The sequence below is a fragment of the Lonchura striata genome, chromosome Z (assembly GCF_046129695.1).
Source record: "Lonchura striata isolate bLonStr1 chromosome Z, bLonStr1.mat, whole genome shotgun sequence".
Classification (NCBI taxonomy): Eukaryota; Metazoa; Chordata; class Aves; order Passeriformes; family Estrildidae; genus Lonchura; species Lonchura striata.
The window spans coordinates 56435791-56451073 of NC_134642.1; the positions used below are offsets into that span (position 1 = coordinate 56435791).

Consider the following 15283-nt stretch of genomic DNA (forward strand, 5'->3'; position numbering starts at 1 on the left):
AAGTTTTTATAGTTAACTTACTTGTTACTTCCAGAGTGTCTTTTGCTCTTCTCTTGTTTCCTTTTTTTGATTTTACTATTTTAAATTTCCTTTACATTGGGATAGGTAAAGCAGTGGAATTCCATCTTACTCATTTACATAAGTAAATGAGTAAGATGAAATCTTCAGCAGTCTGCAGTTTTCCTTTTATGAAGGGGATACCTTCAACTTTAAGGAATGGGTAATGGCTTGTAAAAGAGATGAAGGAAAATGAAATATTTCAAATAAAAGGAAAAATGAGAAAAGTGAATGAGGAAAGTATTGAATAAAGTGAGAAATTATAAAAGACTTCTGGCAGGCAAAATGGGAACAATATTATGGCCATGGGGATCGCTCAATAATTTTTTCAAGAAGAAGAAAAATAAAAGACAGTTGATGGGATGAGTTAAAAAAAAGAAAATTAATTTACTCTTTTATAAGGATGTGTCTGGGTTTTTTGTATTGCACTACAATGTTGTTGGAAAAAGAACTGAAAATTTTTGGTGAAGAATACTGACAATGTTGCTAAAACATTATTTGTTTTGCAAATTTCATTTTAGATATATGTGGAGATGGAAATCTTAGGAATAAAGGAATAATATCTGAATTTTCACACAGAGTCAAATAGTATAAATTCAGTGTTGTGTCAACCACTGTTTAAAAAGCTGGTAAAAGCTTTTGGAGCTGTATGTTGAATTAAATTTCCTTTTCTTAAAATAATTTCATTTGCAAGATAGCTTAAAAATGTTTATTACTTCAGGCAGAGCCAGTAAATTATTTTCAGACATGATTTTGTTAAACAAATAGTTCTAATCGGTGACCTAATGCATTGTGTGAATAAATACAGTTTCTAGAAGTCTGAGATTCATAACTTTGACAAATAATATTTTGCCAAGATACGAAGTGTTAATGACTATATAGCTACATATTGTAGCTTTCACGTGTGTGTTTTTAGAGTAATAAAAAAAAAGCATCAGTGAATAATTCTACTTTTGTTATAGCATATCTATGGCAACTGAGATCAGTTGCTAAAATTTCACTTAGTCTTTTTCTAACAAAAGATTGTGTTTCCTTTGCACATTCAGACAGTAACAGATGTGCAATTTTTGTTTGTGATGGTAACTCACTTCTAGTACACTGAAGATTAGCATGGCTGTTGGGAGAGTAAACAGCAAAAAGACAAGTGAACACAGAGGGAAAAGGGATGTGTTTTGCATGGTGTAGAGAATAGGTATACCATGTTACCCATTGTCCTGGCCCGTTTATTTTACTAGAGTTTGCTATTTTTCAGGTGCAGTTAAAACCCAGTATTTCAAGTCAATATGTAATTCGTACACAACCAACAAACACCTGTCTCTCTACTCTTGAATGTGCAGCTGTTGCTCTTTCTATCATGGAAAAAAATAAGAGTATACAAGAGGTATGTAGACTTAAATACCTGAGTTTTTCTTTTATGTATGGTAGAAGGGCAGCAAAGGTACTTAGCTATTAATGTAAAAATTAACAGTTAAAATCTTAATGACATTTGTAATAGTTTTGTTGCATAGCAAACTAAAACAAGAATGCAGCAATGGATACCATTTTTCATTTATTAACTTTAGATTGTTCAAAGTACTATGACTCTTTTATGTTGTGCTCCAAAAGCGAACACAACAAAGTGAACTTTAACTCTGAAAAACCTAATTCATTTTGTGACAGGAAATAAAGTATGTTACTGCATGGAAAGAAATAAATTGTTTTCTCCAAAAACTAGACAGCAGAGATAATCTGAATACCCCCTCACAGCTGTCTTGAAGATTAAATGCTTTTTAAAGCCAGGTCCTTTGATATCCTGCACTCCTCAGCCATGGAATGTAACCCACTGGGTTATGTCTGCCTACCAGCCAGCTCACAACTCTTACATGTCACTGGAGGAATTAGAGACTTAATAGTTCTTAAGTTTATCCCAGGTCAGAGAATACTAATTGGACATTAGCCTTTCCTTGTATATTGTGATCTCACTAGTCTGTGATGGAAGAGGTCATTAAGAAAATATCCTTTTTAATCTTTTGTTGCTGATGTTAGCAATATCAATTTAATAAGCCCTCTGAAAAACACCTACAAGTACTTTTACACCACAGAGCCAAGTCTGCAATTCAATTGTGTGCCCAGAATTTAGTAGTGAATAATATATGAAAAAAGATATAAAGCTCATCCATGTACCCCCTGCGTGCTAGCCTTCACCCTGGAGTGCTCATACTGCTCTCCATCAGCTAGCTAATATTTTTGTACTCAACATCTGCCTACTAAAAAAGATGCCCAGGTCAAAAATTGCTCCTGCAACTGGCATCATATATAGTATGCCACCTCTGTGTCTGCCTCTGTGACACTAGACTTACCTTAATATTAAATTAATTGGATATAAAACCCAGACTTGGACAAAATGTATGGACATACAAGAAAATAAGGTTCAGAAATTGGAACTCGAAAAGATGGTTTTCAAGAAACTTGTGTATATATGTGGGGTTTTATACTTACCTTTTCCTTTGTTATGCTAGGACAACATATTTTTCCTTCACTAGGACTTCTGTCTTACAGTGAATGCTTAGTCTATAGTTCTATATTCATATGAATATAGTCCTGTATTTGGACTCACCCTTACTACTGAGAATTGAGTCAGCCTACTTCTCAAAGACAAAATTTCTGTTTTCTCTAAGCATTGCAGAGAGAAGCATTACATTCATGCATTTTTTATACCATCTCTGAACTGAGTGCTATTCCCAGCATATGAGATAGTGAACTGAAGTTGAGAGTCATGGAAATTAAAAATGTGCACTTGGTTTGATACCTAGTATGTCACTTGATTTTCCTGTGTACTCTTTAGAGTCATATTTTTCTCAGTAGAATCTCAGGTTCTGCTGACTGCAGTTACACATGTGATTGCTTTACACATCTGCACATGGGGCCCCCCTGATTTAGCCAGGCAACCAGCAAATGCAGAGTCTACAATTAGGAACCACTTGAGATAAATTTGGTTTGTGTGGCTTCGTTAATCCTATACAATATCTCTGGGCAGAAGCATGGACACAGTTGAGTCTTCAGGATTGCAGTCTAGCTGCCTTGATCATGAGCCCCTCCTCTCTTCCTAAAACCCTGCCTCAAGGGATTTTTGTGCAAGCACTTGACAGCTTAGTTATTGTGATTTATTTTATTGCAACTCGTTGACCAAGCCACAGTAATTGATTGTAGTCCATTGCAGAGGTCAAGTCAAAGCTGTAACTTACAGTAATGTGGCTGGGGCTGAAGTCAAGATTGAGTTCCAAAGGAAGGAGTTGAGGGATGGCACTATGGAGGTGTTGTATGACTCCTCTGTGGTTCTTTTCAGTACATCTTCTATTCAGGTCCACCTTTCATGTCTCCAAAGGGTATATTTTAATTACATTTATCATCCAAATTGTATTTTATTAGCATTTTAAAGTAGTCATTGACTAAGAAAAAGGATAATAATTGATGTCTATAAAATACCTTACTAAAAGATTGGGATTCTTTTGTCCCCCACCCCTTCATGTTTCTGCAGACTATACTCCATCCGCTTCAAGCTTTATGCTCTTTCCAGCTTCAGCATGGTGCCCAGATCCATCACAGCAAGGAACATCTTCTCAAAAATGGCTTATATGACAAGCCTATGCCAAAGAATAAACGCAAACTCAGAAGAATGGAACTTCTGGTGAATAATGTTAAAATATAAGAAAACTGTACTGACTGTACAGTGGAATTTATTTGCAGCTAGCAAATGAATATGAATCTGTATTTGATCCAAACTTATTAGAGTATAGTTGACTATACTGTAATAAAACAACTTTTAGACCTTTTTTAGACAAGAGCTTAACTACCAATGTAACAAACAGTAATGGACAAGCTTTTTCATTTATGCAGTAAGCCATGTGTCTTGGTTCAGATGAAGGAGGAGCATTCTCATTTCTGTAGAGAAGAGGAAGAAAACTGAACATAATTTAGACTTACATTATCACTTGGGTGTTAGATCTGATCCCCAATATGACTGGATGAATTTATTTTGGAGAGGCTTTCACCAGTACAAAGACACAAGAAATATGAATATGGATGTGATGGAATAGTAAGGCTTCAGCAGTTAGAATTATGTTGAATTACTACAGAGCTTTTTAGCTTCAGTATCTAACTACAGTAGACTTTGAAACCATAATTCCTGATAATCTTCAGATGAACATAAGGCATGTTATTTGGACGGTTCTTTCTAACTTTGAGATTTTTATTTCTGCTATTATTAGAATTTCTTTTTGTAAATTTATATCTATTTTACAATGCAGTTTGGTTTAGTTTCTCTCAGACTTAATTTTTAAATTTTTAAATTAAGTATGCATATATTTTTACAAGAAACTGAACAATGCTGACTTACAAAAAGAAAAGTAGAAAAAGTGATTTTTGGAATTGTAACTCAGGTGCTTTGCTTTTACTTGAGCAAAAATTTGTCTTCCTCAGATGGGGCGATCTTGTGGATATAAATACATCATAGCCATACTCTGACATACAATGATTGTGCTACTAAAGGAATTAAACAAGCCCAGTGTAAACTGCTCTGTAAGAAGTGTGATGTGATGATAAATGATTATGTCTGTGGTTACAACCAATTAGCATAATTATAGATCCTCTAGGCTTCATGTGTTTAGTTTTTCACTTCTTACAGTGATATAACTGTACTTTCTAATGAGAATTGCTAGAAGCAGAAGAATAGGTATTTTAACAGGCTTTCTGAAATAATATTTTATGATCTGGAGGGAAAAGTAAAGTGAAGTAAAGTTTCTGATAATCCTTTCTTCTACATAAATGCCTCCTGCATTTAAGAGATTAAAATGCTTAATGTTTGTCTTTACTGTCAGTTCCCCTCTAGGTAACAACATCAAGCTAATTGGGTACTAATTAGTCTTAGAAAAAGATATTTTGTCTTTAATTTATGATCTGTAAGACAAGATGCTACAGAAGTGGGGTGGGGGCAGGATGAAGGGATGTGTAAGTACAACTAACCAATATTTTTCTGAAAGCTTTTCTACAATTAATAAGAGAGGTCAAAATTAGGTCAGAGATTAGCTAAGAAGTTAGTGACCTTTTGTTTAGGCATGGGGAAGCAATATAATTTGTCTGGCTATGCAAGTAAAGCTTATATAACCTTTTCCTATTCTCCCAGTCTAGATAAATCTGGTATCTGTCACTAAATTCAACAAAGCTGAATTCGTTTTGACAAATCTGAAGCAAACCAGTCTCATATGATTAATGATACAGTAGATGCACTTTTGTTCACATTGGAACAGAGAAAGGGCATGTTTATTCCTGTAACACACCAATCTCCAGGCTAACTTGGAGTCTGAAGTTGCAGTCTTGTGCAATTTGTGTGCGCAGCCTTGTGTGTGATGCTGCTGGACTGGTAATCTTCCTTCCCTGTGCCCTGGTCAATAATTCCTTGGGGAAACACGGGTGTTAGTTAGGCTTCATTGTTAATATCATATTTATGTATCTGGATGGTGTTCACATTTAATGTTGTATGCGTTAATTTAATTTACCTTCTTAAATTCATCTTGAGCAGCAGTGTATCTTTTGTCCTACAGTGTTTTCCTAGGCAGAAGATTAAATAGTATGTGAGTTTATATTATAGAGAACAGAAAGAAATTTGTATTACAGCCTGGGATTCATAGCCATCTGCAAAATGCCTTAGAATTATAGGATCAGAGAAACAGTTGCCTTAATTGAGTTAAAATCCTACATTAAATACTCTTTTATGTGGAAACTGTGCACAGTTTTCATGTTTTTCAGCAAAGGACAAATTCTGCACAGTTTACAAAAAGCACTTTTTAGCTTTGTTGATTCCTCTTCTTTTAATTTTGCTCCTGTGGATAATAGGATTTTGTAGGATCTCATGCTGGATGCATGGAAGCCTTTAATTGCTAATTTCCTCTGTTGTACAATACTAGATCAATCAATATGCAACTGTTACTGAAGAAATTGCAAACAATGCATTGCAAACCTCCAGGCATTTTATTTTTTTGGCTTTTTTTTTTATGTGCCAGCTCAGCTATAATGTAATGAACATTTAGGTGCAGCACAGTAGTCACATGAAGTTCCGTTTCAGGTTTGTGTGAAGGTATTAAACACAAAATACAGTATTTTTAGGTGGAACTTGCATGATTTTAAAAATACACACAGTGTGAGAGGAAGAATTTAGAAAATTTGTTTTCAGGTCTTTTGGATTCAGAATTTGTCAATAAATACATTGCCTCAGAGAAATGAATACTCTGAAGTTCAAACTTTTGACAGAAGCTGTGTGTGTGATGAAGTAGCACTCTTGGTAAGCAATTTCATTAGAATGAATTTAATTTGCAATTTTACTTTTCTGTAATGGTAAATCCGTTTCATTTTTCTCTTATCAAAAGATTAATGAGTGAAACCCACTAGTCTAACAAGATATTGATTAAAAAGGAAGGAATGTGTTTGCTTCTCATGTTTGGTCCTTTGTCCTTGTCCACTTAGTACTTCCAAATACTGCTACCAAAATGAAATCTGCTTTCTATGTTCTGCAGTCTTATGTGTTGGAAAACTGGTGGCATGGATAGCAGGCATTTGAACACATGCAAATATTTTTAAAAGGTGAGCACTATTAATTCACCATATTTTCATAGTCGTAAGAGTAAGTCTATGAAAAAAGACAAGGATGGAAATGTTTTAAAATAAGAACACAAACCACACCTCCCCTTTTGCTTCTTATTAAACAAATGCTCCGGACAAACATAAGTGTATTTTTCTTCAACATTGTACTTTTGTTGCCCCATAAACCCATACTACCAATAAATTACTCTTTTATTAGTTTTTCTTGAGATAAAAAGGAAACTTTTCAAGTTACTTCAAAAGAAGCAGAAATTATTTTAAGACCAAGGGTTTTCTCCTCAACGGCTACGTTAGATAAAAAAATTGCTTATGCTGCATTATTTTCTACAACCTCCATGCTTGTTCCAAAATTTAATTAAAAACTGGACTTTTTAAAAGAGATAGTGGTTCATGCTTTTCTTTTGATATTTGTATGTTTTATGTCTATATACATGAATGCACATAAATTACATATTTGTTTCTGCCTCAAAGCAATAAAATATCCAGTTTACTGTGGTATGTTCCACTGCATCTCTACAGAAATGGATTTGTTCACATTTGCTGATATTACAAATCCTAGTCCTTTTTTTTCTGTCTTTTTAACACCATTCAGTTAATGAAGAGATGTGGCTTTGTGTATGCTATTTGAAGAAAAAGGATTCCTTTGTAATTCATTGAAACCTGCATGAAGATTAAATTGATGTGGCAATTTCTCAAGCATTTCCATTTCAGACCCCTCTTCTCTCTTTCTGCAGTGGTGGCTGACTCCTGTTTGGTACCACACAGGCATGCATATCTTCCCACACTGAAGCACCACCCAAGTGCTGTAGGTGCAATGAGATAACCATCTGTTTCTCACCCACAGTTTCTCCTTCCCCAGTTTGCTATAAAAATAACAGAACTGTGCAGCCATTTCTATGTCCTTCTACAAAATGTACACTTCAGGGACTTTCATATTGCTTTGGTTACAGGGCTTGTTCCTTGTATTCCAGTTCACAATCCTTCTAGACTCCCATCCTTGAGAGCTGCTGCTTTTGTCTCATAGGCACAGATAACAGACAAAAAGGAGAGAAGAGTATGTGTTTTAAGTAGGATGAGAGACTATTGTGGCTTTAACTGAGGCAGCAGCCAAGCCCCGGGCAGGCACTTCTTTGCTCCCCCATCAGAAGGATCGGAAAGAGAATTGGAAGAGTAAAAGTAAGAAAATGCATGGATTAAGGGAAAGACAGTAAAATAGGGAAAGCAAAAGTTGTGCACAACAGCAAAGCAAAATAAAGAACTAATTCATTGCTTCACATGGGCAGGCAGGTGTTCAGCCATTTCCAGGAAAGCAGGGCTCCATCATGTGTAACAGACTTGGGATTACAAATGCCATCACTCGGAACATCCCTCTCTTCCTTCTTCCTCTAGCTTTATTGAGCAGGATGCCATGCAGCCTGGAATATCCCTTTGCCTAGTTGGGGTCACCTGTCCCAGCTGTGTCTCCTCCCTGCCTCCCATGCCCCCTAAACTTCCTCACCAGTGTGGTAGTACAAGCAGCAGAAAAGGCCTTGGGTCTGTGTAAGACCTGCTGAGCAATAACAAAACACCCCTCTCTTATCCACCCTGTATTCAACACAAATCAAACACACAAGGCTGTATTAGCCACTGTGAAGGAAATTAACTCTACCACAGCCAAAACAAGTACAGAGACTTAGGTAAAAGTTGTTTCTTTTGTTAGGGTATATCTGCTATAGAGCTTGGTACTTGTCACTGTGGCTTGGTGTTCCACATAAAACCAGGATTGTCCTTTTTATGAAGTATATCTTAGGTTAGCTGAATTGGTTTAGTGGTTTAATATTTATGAAATATTTTTTTGAATCCCATTGTATTTCCTAAAAGTTGCTGACTGCTTTTGTATGTGAGAAAGTACTTCTGTGACTCATAAGTAGAGCAGAAGAACTGCTCTACTTATGGGACCATGGAAGTAGTAACTGAGAGCCTCAGTAGCTGTAACTGAAAGATTCTTTTGGACTGGAATGCTAAGATTTCTCTCAATAAAGAGAGATATTAAAGAGTATATACAAATTACTTAAAGCACGTGAGGACATACCAACTTCTCGTGTTCGTGGAAGAGAATGACACAAATATTTTGCAAATTAATAATATATAAACCATTTGCTGCTTACATACATGAATGGAAATATAGATAATGTATTTACAAAATGCATTTTATTGTTAGAAGTTTATGACCATTTAAAAATACATTTTAAAAAGAAAATTAAATTTTATGAAACAAAGAGTCTTGCTTCTAGTTGCTTGTTTTCCTTTTATTGTTGATTAATATATATATGTATGCAAAATGCATAGATAAGAGTAAAAATAAATTCCTAGTGGGATTTTGATATGTTCTTTTTAAAGAAATTTTAAGATGGATATACTGAGGAATGGATCCTGTACTTGTCGTGATTAAGCATTTTCAGAATTGAGGTCCCATATATTATGTTTGATTTTTTTTCCATAATTACCACCAGAAGGTAATGAGGAAAAAATTATACTGTTCTATATTAATGTTTCAGCTTATGGTACTTCATTACACTTGAAGTAGTCCTCTAAGGGATTTTAAATTAATCCAAAATCAAGTTCCCTGTTTTTACCAGGGATTAGATAGGATGCCTTCAGTCAGTGCTAGATGTATGTAGGTATATGCCAAGTGTGGAGTCAGTATTGTGGGGAACACTTGGTTTAGATTAAAAGTTCATTCAGACAGTTTTCCCTAGAAATATTATGTGGATTTTCTTTTTCACGGCAAATTAAATTCCATACATAGTGCCTGGTTTTCTTTTTTGATGTTTTTTTTCATAAGAGTTTAATAGAGCTATACACAACTGGAATCTTACAGGTCATTCTGTTTCATTCTGAAATGTATCAATAATGGATTAGTTTATGAAAGGTGCTAGTAGTCAGGTATTTGCCAAAAACAATGAACAGTTATGGTCTGTGACCCTTGCCTTATCCAAAGACACTTTCTTTCAGCTCTTTGAGCAGGCATTTGTAGTAGATAAAATATGTACTTCAGTTATCTTGAAATTGTTGTGAGATTATCATTCTCTTGGCTTTGTTCACCTGTGTCCTGTCAGACAGACAACAGTTCTTCCCTCTGGGGAGCACTTACCTCCCTCTGATCAGTGAGAGTTTCTTTAGCCCAGCAAGCTGAACCTACAACTCAGCCTGCAAAACTAAATCCTCCCTGCCTGTTCAGACAGCAGTGATGTTTCCTTTTGACCCTGTTGTCACTATGGAATTGCAGATGATATTCTGCAGAGTTATTCTGGTACGGTTGGGGCATTATGTGCTTTTGATATGAGAAAGGTGACATCAGTTTCTGTTGCAAGGGATTTATCTGAAATAGAAAAAAAAGTCAGTATTTTCTCATAATAACAGACAAAATATGAAAGCAAACTTTTAAGGGCCAGGTTTTACATTTTACTTAGGAGCTCCTAACAGGAGGTCCTTGTTTGTGTGCCCTTCTCAAGATGCATGGAAAATCACAGCCCTTCTCTTGCAGAAAATAGAAAACCAGTTCTGTCTTTCTATCTCTAGAGACATGTATCACTTCAAAGATGGGGGAAAGGGGGCATGACTGTAGTGTAGCTCAAAACTGCAATGCTGAATATCACAGCTATAAAAGTGAATCTGTGTATGGATGCAACCTCTTCTTTAGGATAAGTATTCTTTAAGTTTTTTAAGGACATCAAGAGAAATGTAAGTGTACTTAATAATCAAGCAAGAAACATTCATTTACTGTCAGCATTGTTGACCTCAGACGTAAATTGCTCTAAATTATTCCTGTTGTTTTCATAATGTGTGTATGAAAAGATGGTACTAAATCAAAGTGATAATGAAGTTTGAGGGAAGGGAATTGAGTATTTTTGGTTCTTTTTTTAAAGATAGTTCTGAAATTCAGAAATACAGGACAAATTGTTAGAGGAATTTAATTAGATGTGGAGAGCTGTATGAGTTACAGAATAAGAGAGTTTCTGACTCTTGATTTGCATCTGCTCTTCCTAGCATCTTGAAATCAGAAAAAATTGTAATGTGAATTTTATAACATTTTAGAGATTTTAATAACATTTTAGATGAAGTCTTCATCTTTATATTCTGTTGAAATAAATAATTTTTAAAAATGTCTTAAATGTGCTCCCATTTTCAGAGATATGAACTTTCCTTTTGTGATATTTTGGAGTATATTCTAATGATTTGGATTAAATTCAATGGAAGTTTTACAGTTAGCAGATTTTTAGTTACCAGGTTTTTTGCCTGTAAAATACTGAGTATATTCTGTCCCCAAAATTACTGAAGCAACCACAGAAGATGGAAAGCTAGTTGCATGCTGTGTATGTTTTCGGCTTTCATGATGAAATATAAACCTCCTGAAATAATTGTATAAATTGTATCTATTCAATATCAACAGGTGGTTTTTATTTCCTTTATAATTTCATCTAAAATTACAGTCATATTAGTGCCTTTATTTTGAGACAATTACTATTTCATAAAATTAGATGTTTGGCAAGTAGTTACTTATACCAAATTTTATTTATATAAAAATGTTACTAATATCTACCTATTTGTATTTCTTCACTAATTCTTAGGAACTTTGTCCTCTGCCCAGCAGGTTATCCATCTTCAAGCCTAAGGTTCTGCTCCTGATGTGTGGCAGGTAATCCATGATCATGAATAAATTCTTCATACACTACTTCTTTCTTGGGAGAAAAATGCAGTGCTTTTGATTAACAATGGAACTTAATAAAGGGGAAAAAATAAAATATGACAGGGTTGTTCTGCTGAGTGATTCTTCCAGTTAAGTTGATGATTTCTACAGAAGCATGCCTCATGAATAATTTAGGTAAGATGGAAGCAAGTGCTTTGCTGGCCAATGATTCAATGAAGAAATCATGTTAGAACCAAAGCATTCTATGTAAAATGCATGATACTCTTAATGCTTATGTTTAAGTATTAATAAGTTTCGTCCTATAGGACAACCAGGGTGCAATAGGGTTGAACCCCAGACAAGATTCATGTATATCACTTCTGAAGCTGTCACAAATGCTCTGGTTTAAAATGGAACCTAAGGGTGACTGTTGTTTAAAATAGCAGCAGGCTCCAGTTTTCAGGCAACCTGAACTGGTTTTCAAAAGGGAGCCAATATTTTACAGATGGCTCTGAAAGCTCTAGTGAAGAAGCAGGTACTCCACTCTATGTTGCTCTGCTTCCTGAAGAGTTAAATTTCTTTGAGTAAACAATCTGAGCAGCAATACAAGCAAGCTTTAATAGAAACATGTTTCAAAAATGATCTATAGTAGCTCATGTAAGAAATGCATAGTAAATACCAACTGTTGTGTTTTAATTTCCATATTCATTAAATAACTATATTTGTTGTGCAGATATGCCATGTTGTGAATGCAGCCAGTGGATGATTGAGTTATACAGAAGATAATGACTTTCATCTGAGAATCTTTCAAGAGTTTAAAAAGGTTTCTTAATTTCTGCATTTTCACTGTGGTGCCAAAACCTGCTAACTTGCTTCTTATGTTTAAAAAGGGGATTTTGAGAAGTTAATGGATTGGTTTTGCCATTCCTATTTGTTTGTTCCATTAGTGCTGTTTGGTAAGGCTAGAGTTCATGCTGCAGCATGAACTGTGTGTGTTGGAGGCATCCCTGAGGAATGTACAGCTGAAGACTGACTTTTGCTTCTGCTTTACCTTCACTATGGCGTTGCACACTAGCATAAGGACTCCACTGCAGCATGTAAAATTTGTTTAAACATCCCAGAGCTGAAAATGTGTTATAATGTGCAGTGGCATTCAAAATTTTACTATAATATCTGGATAGTTACTGCAGAAGTTCCTTTCTCCTTAGCTATGTTATCCCAGAAGTCCTGCCAGCATCACTGACAATCTCTGTCTTGGCTAGTGGGTCTTGGAGCCAGCTGGAGCTGTCTCTGTCTGACACTTGGCAAGCTTCTAGCACCTTACTACAGAAGCCACCCCTGAAGTTTCTCCCTTTCCCCCTCCCAAACTTGCCTTAGAATTGCAGTACTGTGTGCTTGCACTGCTGACGGCACAGCTGCAGGACAAGGTTCCCAGTCCCAGAGCAGCACACACATGAAACAAAGACCAAGATCAAGGAAAAAACTTCAGCTCTAAGGAGTACAGGGACAGGTAAAAAGTGGCAGCTCTGTTGGGATTTGAGCACCGTGGTTTCTTTGTACTGCAAGAATGGTGGGCAGATCCTTACTCAAAACAACCCACAGATGCTCTGGCAAGGATTCAATGATTAGGACTTAAGAGGAAGACAATACTCCCAAATCCTGGAACCATGTCGCTGTGACACAAGGGGAAAAAAACCTTCCTGATTGCAGAGGCAGGGCACCAGTTGTATTGTGGTGCTGGAAGAGCAGTGGACAATAAGTTACCCACAATGGCCCAGGGGGATTTGCCAGTCTGCTGTGGGGTGAAATTTCTTCCTATTACCAGAGCTGCCCATTTCCTGAGCTTGTGAGCAAACCCAGACCAGGGGCTTCTCCTGAGCCACAAGCAGCCAGATAGCTCATGAGCTGAGAACAATGTGCCATCAGCCTGGAGGAGTCTAGCAGAGCCCTTCCCCATTAGGACCTTGGGAGAGCCCTCAGTATGGGGTTTGGGTGCTGCTGCAAGCCAAACTTCCTTGGGCTCATGTGAACAGAGGGCATCACCCTAGGACTTGCTGTGACAGTCCTTGCAGTCATCTTCTGTTCTGCTCATGCTGCTCATGAAGCTCAGGAAAACAGCCTGTCCATCCTCAAACCTCTGCAGAATCACCTTCCCAAACACTGGCCATGGTTTCTGCAAGAGAAGGCAGGCAATGCCTCAGGCATATGGAGAGCTGCTACCTTCTGTGTAGCACTGCAAGCAACAGGCCATGGCACAGGTCACTGCATCCAAGACCAGCATAAGAAGTATGCAGTGGAACTGTTGGAATGAGTCCAGAGAAGTGCCATGAAAATTACTGGAGAGCTGGAACACCTCTGCTATGATGACAAGCTCAGAGTTGGGGTTGTTCAGCCTGAGGAAGGAAAAACCTTCAAGTACATAAAGTGGCAGCATCAGGCACAGCACCAGGCACAGCATTGCCAGCCAGATGAGGGAGGGGATTGTGCTGCTTTGCTCTGCTCAGCTCCTGTTCTGCTCTGCTCTGTGTGGGAGCAGCCTCACCTCATGTGTTGGGGGCAGCTTTGGGTGCCACAATGTAAGAAAGACATTGAGCTGTTAGAGAGTGTCCAAAGGAGGGCAACCAGGACTGTAAAAGTTCTTGAGCGCAAGACTTATAAGGAGGAGCTGAGGTCGCTTGGCACATTCAGCTTGGAGAAGGCTGCAGGAGATCTCATTGTGGTTTACAGCTTCCACAGGGAAAGCAGTGGGCAGTAGGTGCTGATGTCGCCTATCTGGTGACACTGATAAGATACAAGGAAATGGAGTGAAGGAAAATGTCCTTCCCTGAGAGGGTGGTTCGTCACCGGAACATTGTTGCCTGGGGAAGTGGTCATCATGTCAACAAGCCTGAGAGAGTCCAAAGAGTGTCTGGATGATAGGTACATGGGTTTTATTTTTTTATGTAGTCCTGCAAGGCCCAGGTATTTGGACCCAATGATCCTTAAAAGGATCCCTTCCAACTTTTGGTATACTGCAGTTACATCGTTCTACTACACATCTAAGGTAATTGCTTGAAATACCACTAAACACTATTTCCTCATTACTTGGCAATGTAACAGCTTTCTGTTTTTAAACAAGTTGACAATTTGTACTTGGCAGCTTTTGTTATGAATAGAATTAATTGTGTATAGTTCTTGCATACTGTCCTTGTATTTTGCAGTGTGCCCTCTAGGATATAATAGGTTTAATTAAACCTACTCAGTTTTACAAAACATATTTTACTGATGCTCTGTAATGCCAGAGATTTTGCATTTAATGGCACTTAGAGTGTATTGAAACAGTTGTGACATGTTTATATTTTAGTGTTCCTTGAATCCAAACTCTGTTTTAATAAAAAATGATACAGTGTTTATTATGCTATGTTACATAGGTCATTGATTATTAAGGAAGACATCATTTCAGGAAAGTAGATGTGATTGCTCTGAAATGTAACGACAGTTTTAGAAAGATTATCTATACTTCAGGCTCCCTATGCTTTTGATTTCCTTTCAGTTAATTAACTTTAAAAATATTAATTCCAGATAGCAGGATAGATTCAACTACAAATAAAACCTCAGAAATATGGGTTAAACCAAAATAGGTCACTGTATTTTAGTCCTTAAGTCTCAAATTGTACATGGTTGAGTTGGGGTATCTCATGCAGGGCCAGAAGCTGGACTCAGTGATCCTGGTGGGTCCCTTCCAACTGATCATATTTTATATTTCTATGATTGTATGATTTTTAGATAAGTATATGGGCAAAAATATTTCAGAAAGCATTGTAGGATGGTAGTATTTCTTGATGAGTGAGATGCTGTAACTGGTTATGTGTGTGCACAAGCTGTCATGTAGAATAGCTAACAGTTAAACATGGTTACAGTGTAAAGTAAACAAGGTTACATCCT

The 15283-nt window shown here is 36.8% G+C and overlaps 1 protein-coding gene across 5 annotated transcripts in view; it reads left to right on the plus strand.

The window, feature by feature from the left end:
- The window catches only part of DTWD2 (DTW motif tRNA-uridine aminocarboxypropyltransferase 2), a 98863-nt gene that overhangs the window by 53460 nt on the left and 30120 nt on the right, over positions 1–15283 (plus strand). The window contains exons 5-7 of one of the 5 annotated variants that reach the window (XM_077790264.1): positions 1310–1438; positions 3575–3724; positions 6606–7389. In XM_077790264.1, coding sequence (XP_077646390.1) covers positions 1310–1438; positions 3575–3724; positions 6606–6638 — 312 coding nt within the window. In that variant the 3' untranslated portion in view covers positions 6639–7389. Of the gene's footprint in view, positions 1–1309; positions 1439–3574; positions 7390–15283 lie in introns of those variants that run through there. The other 4 variants (XM_077790265.1, XM_077790263.1, XM_077790266.1 and 1 more) reach the window with 4 other exon arrangements.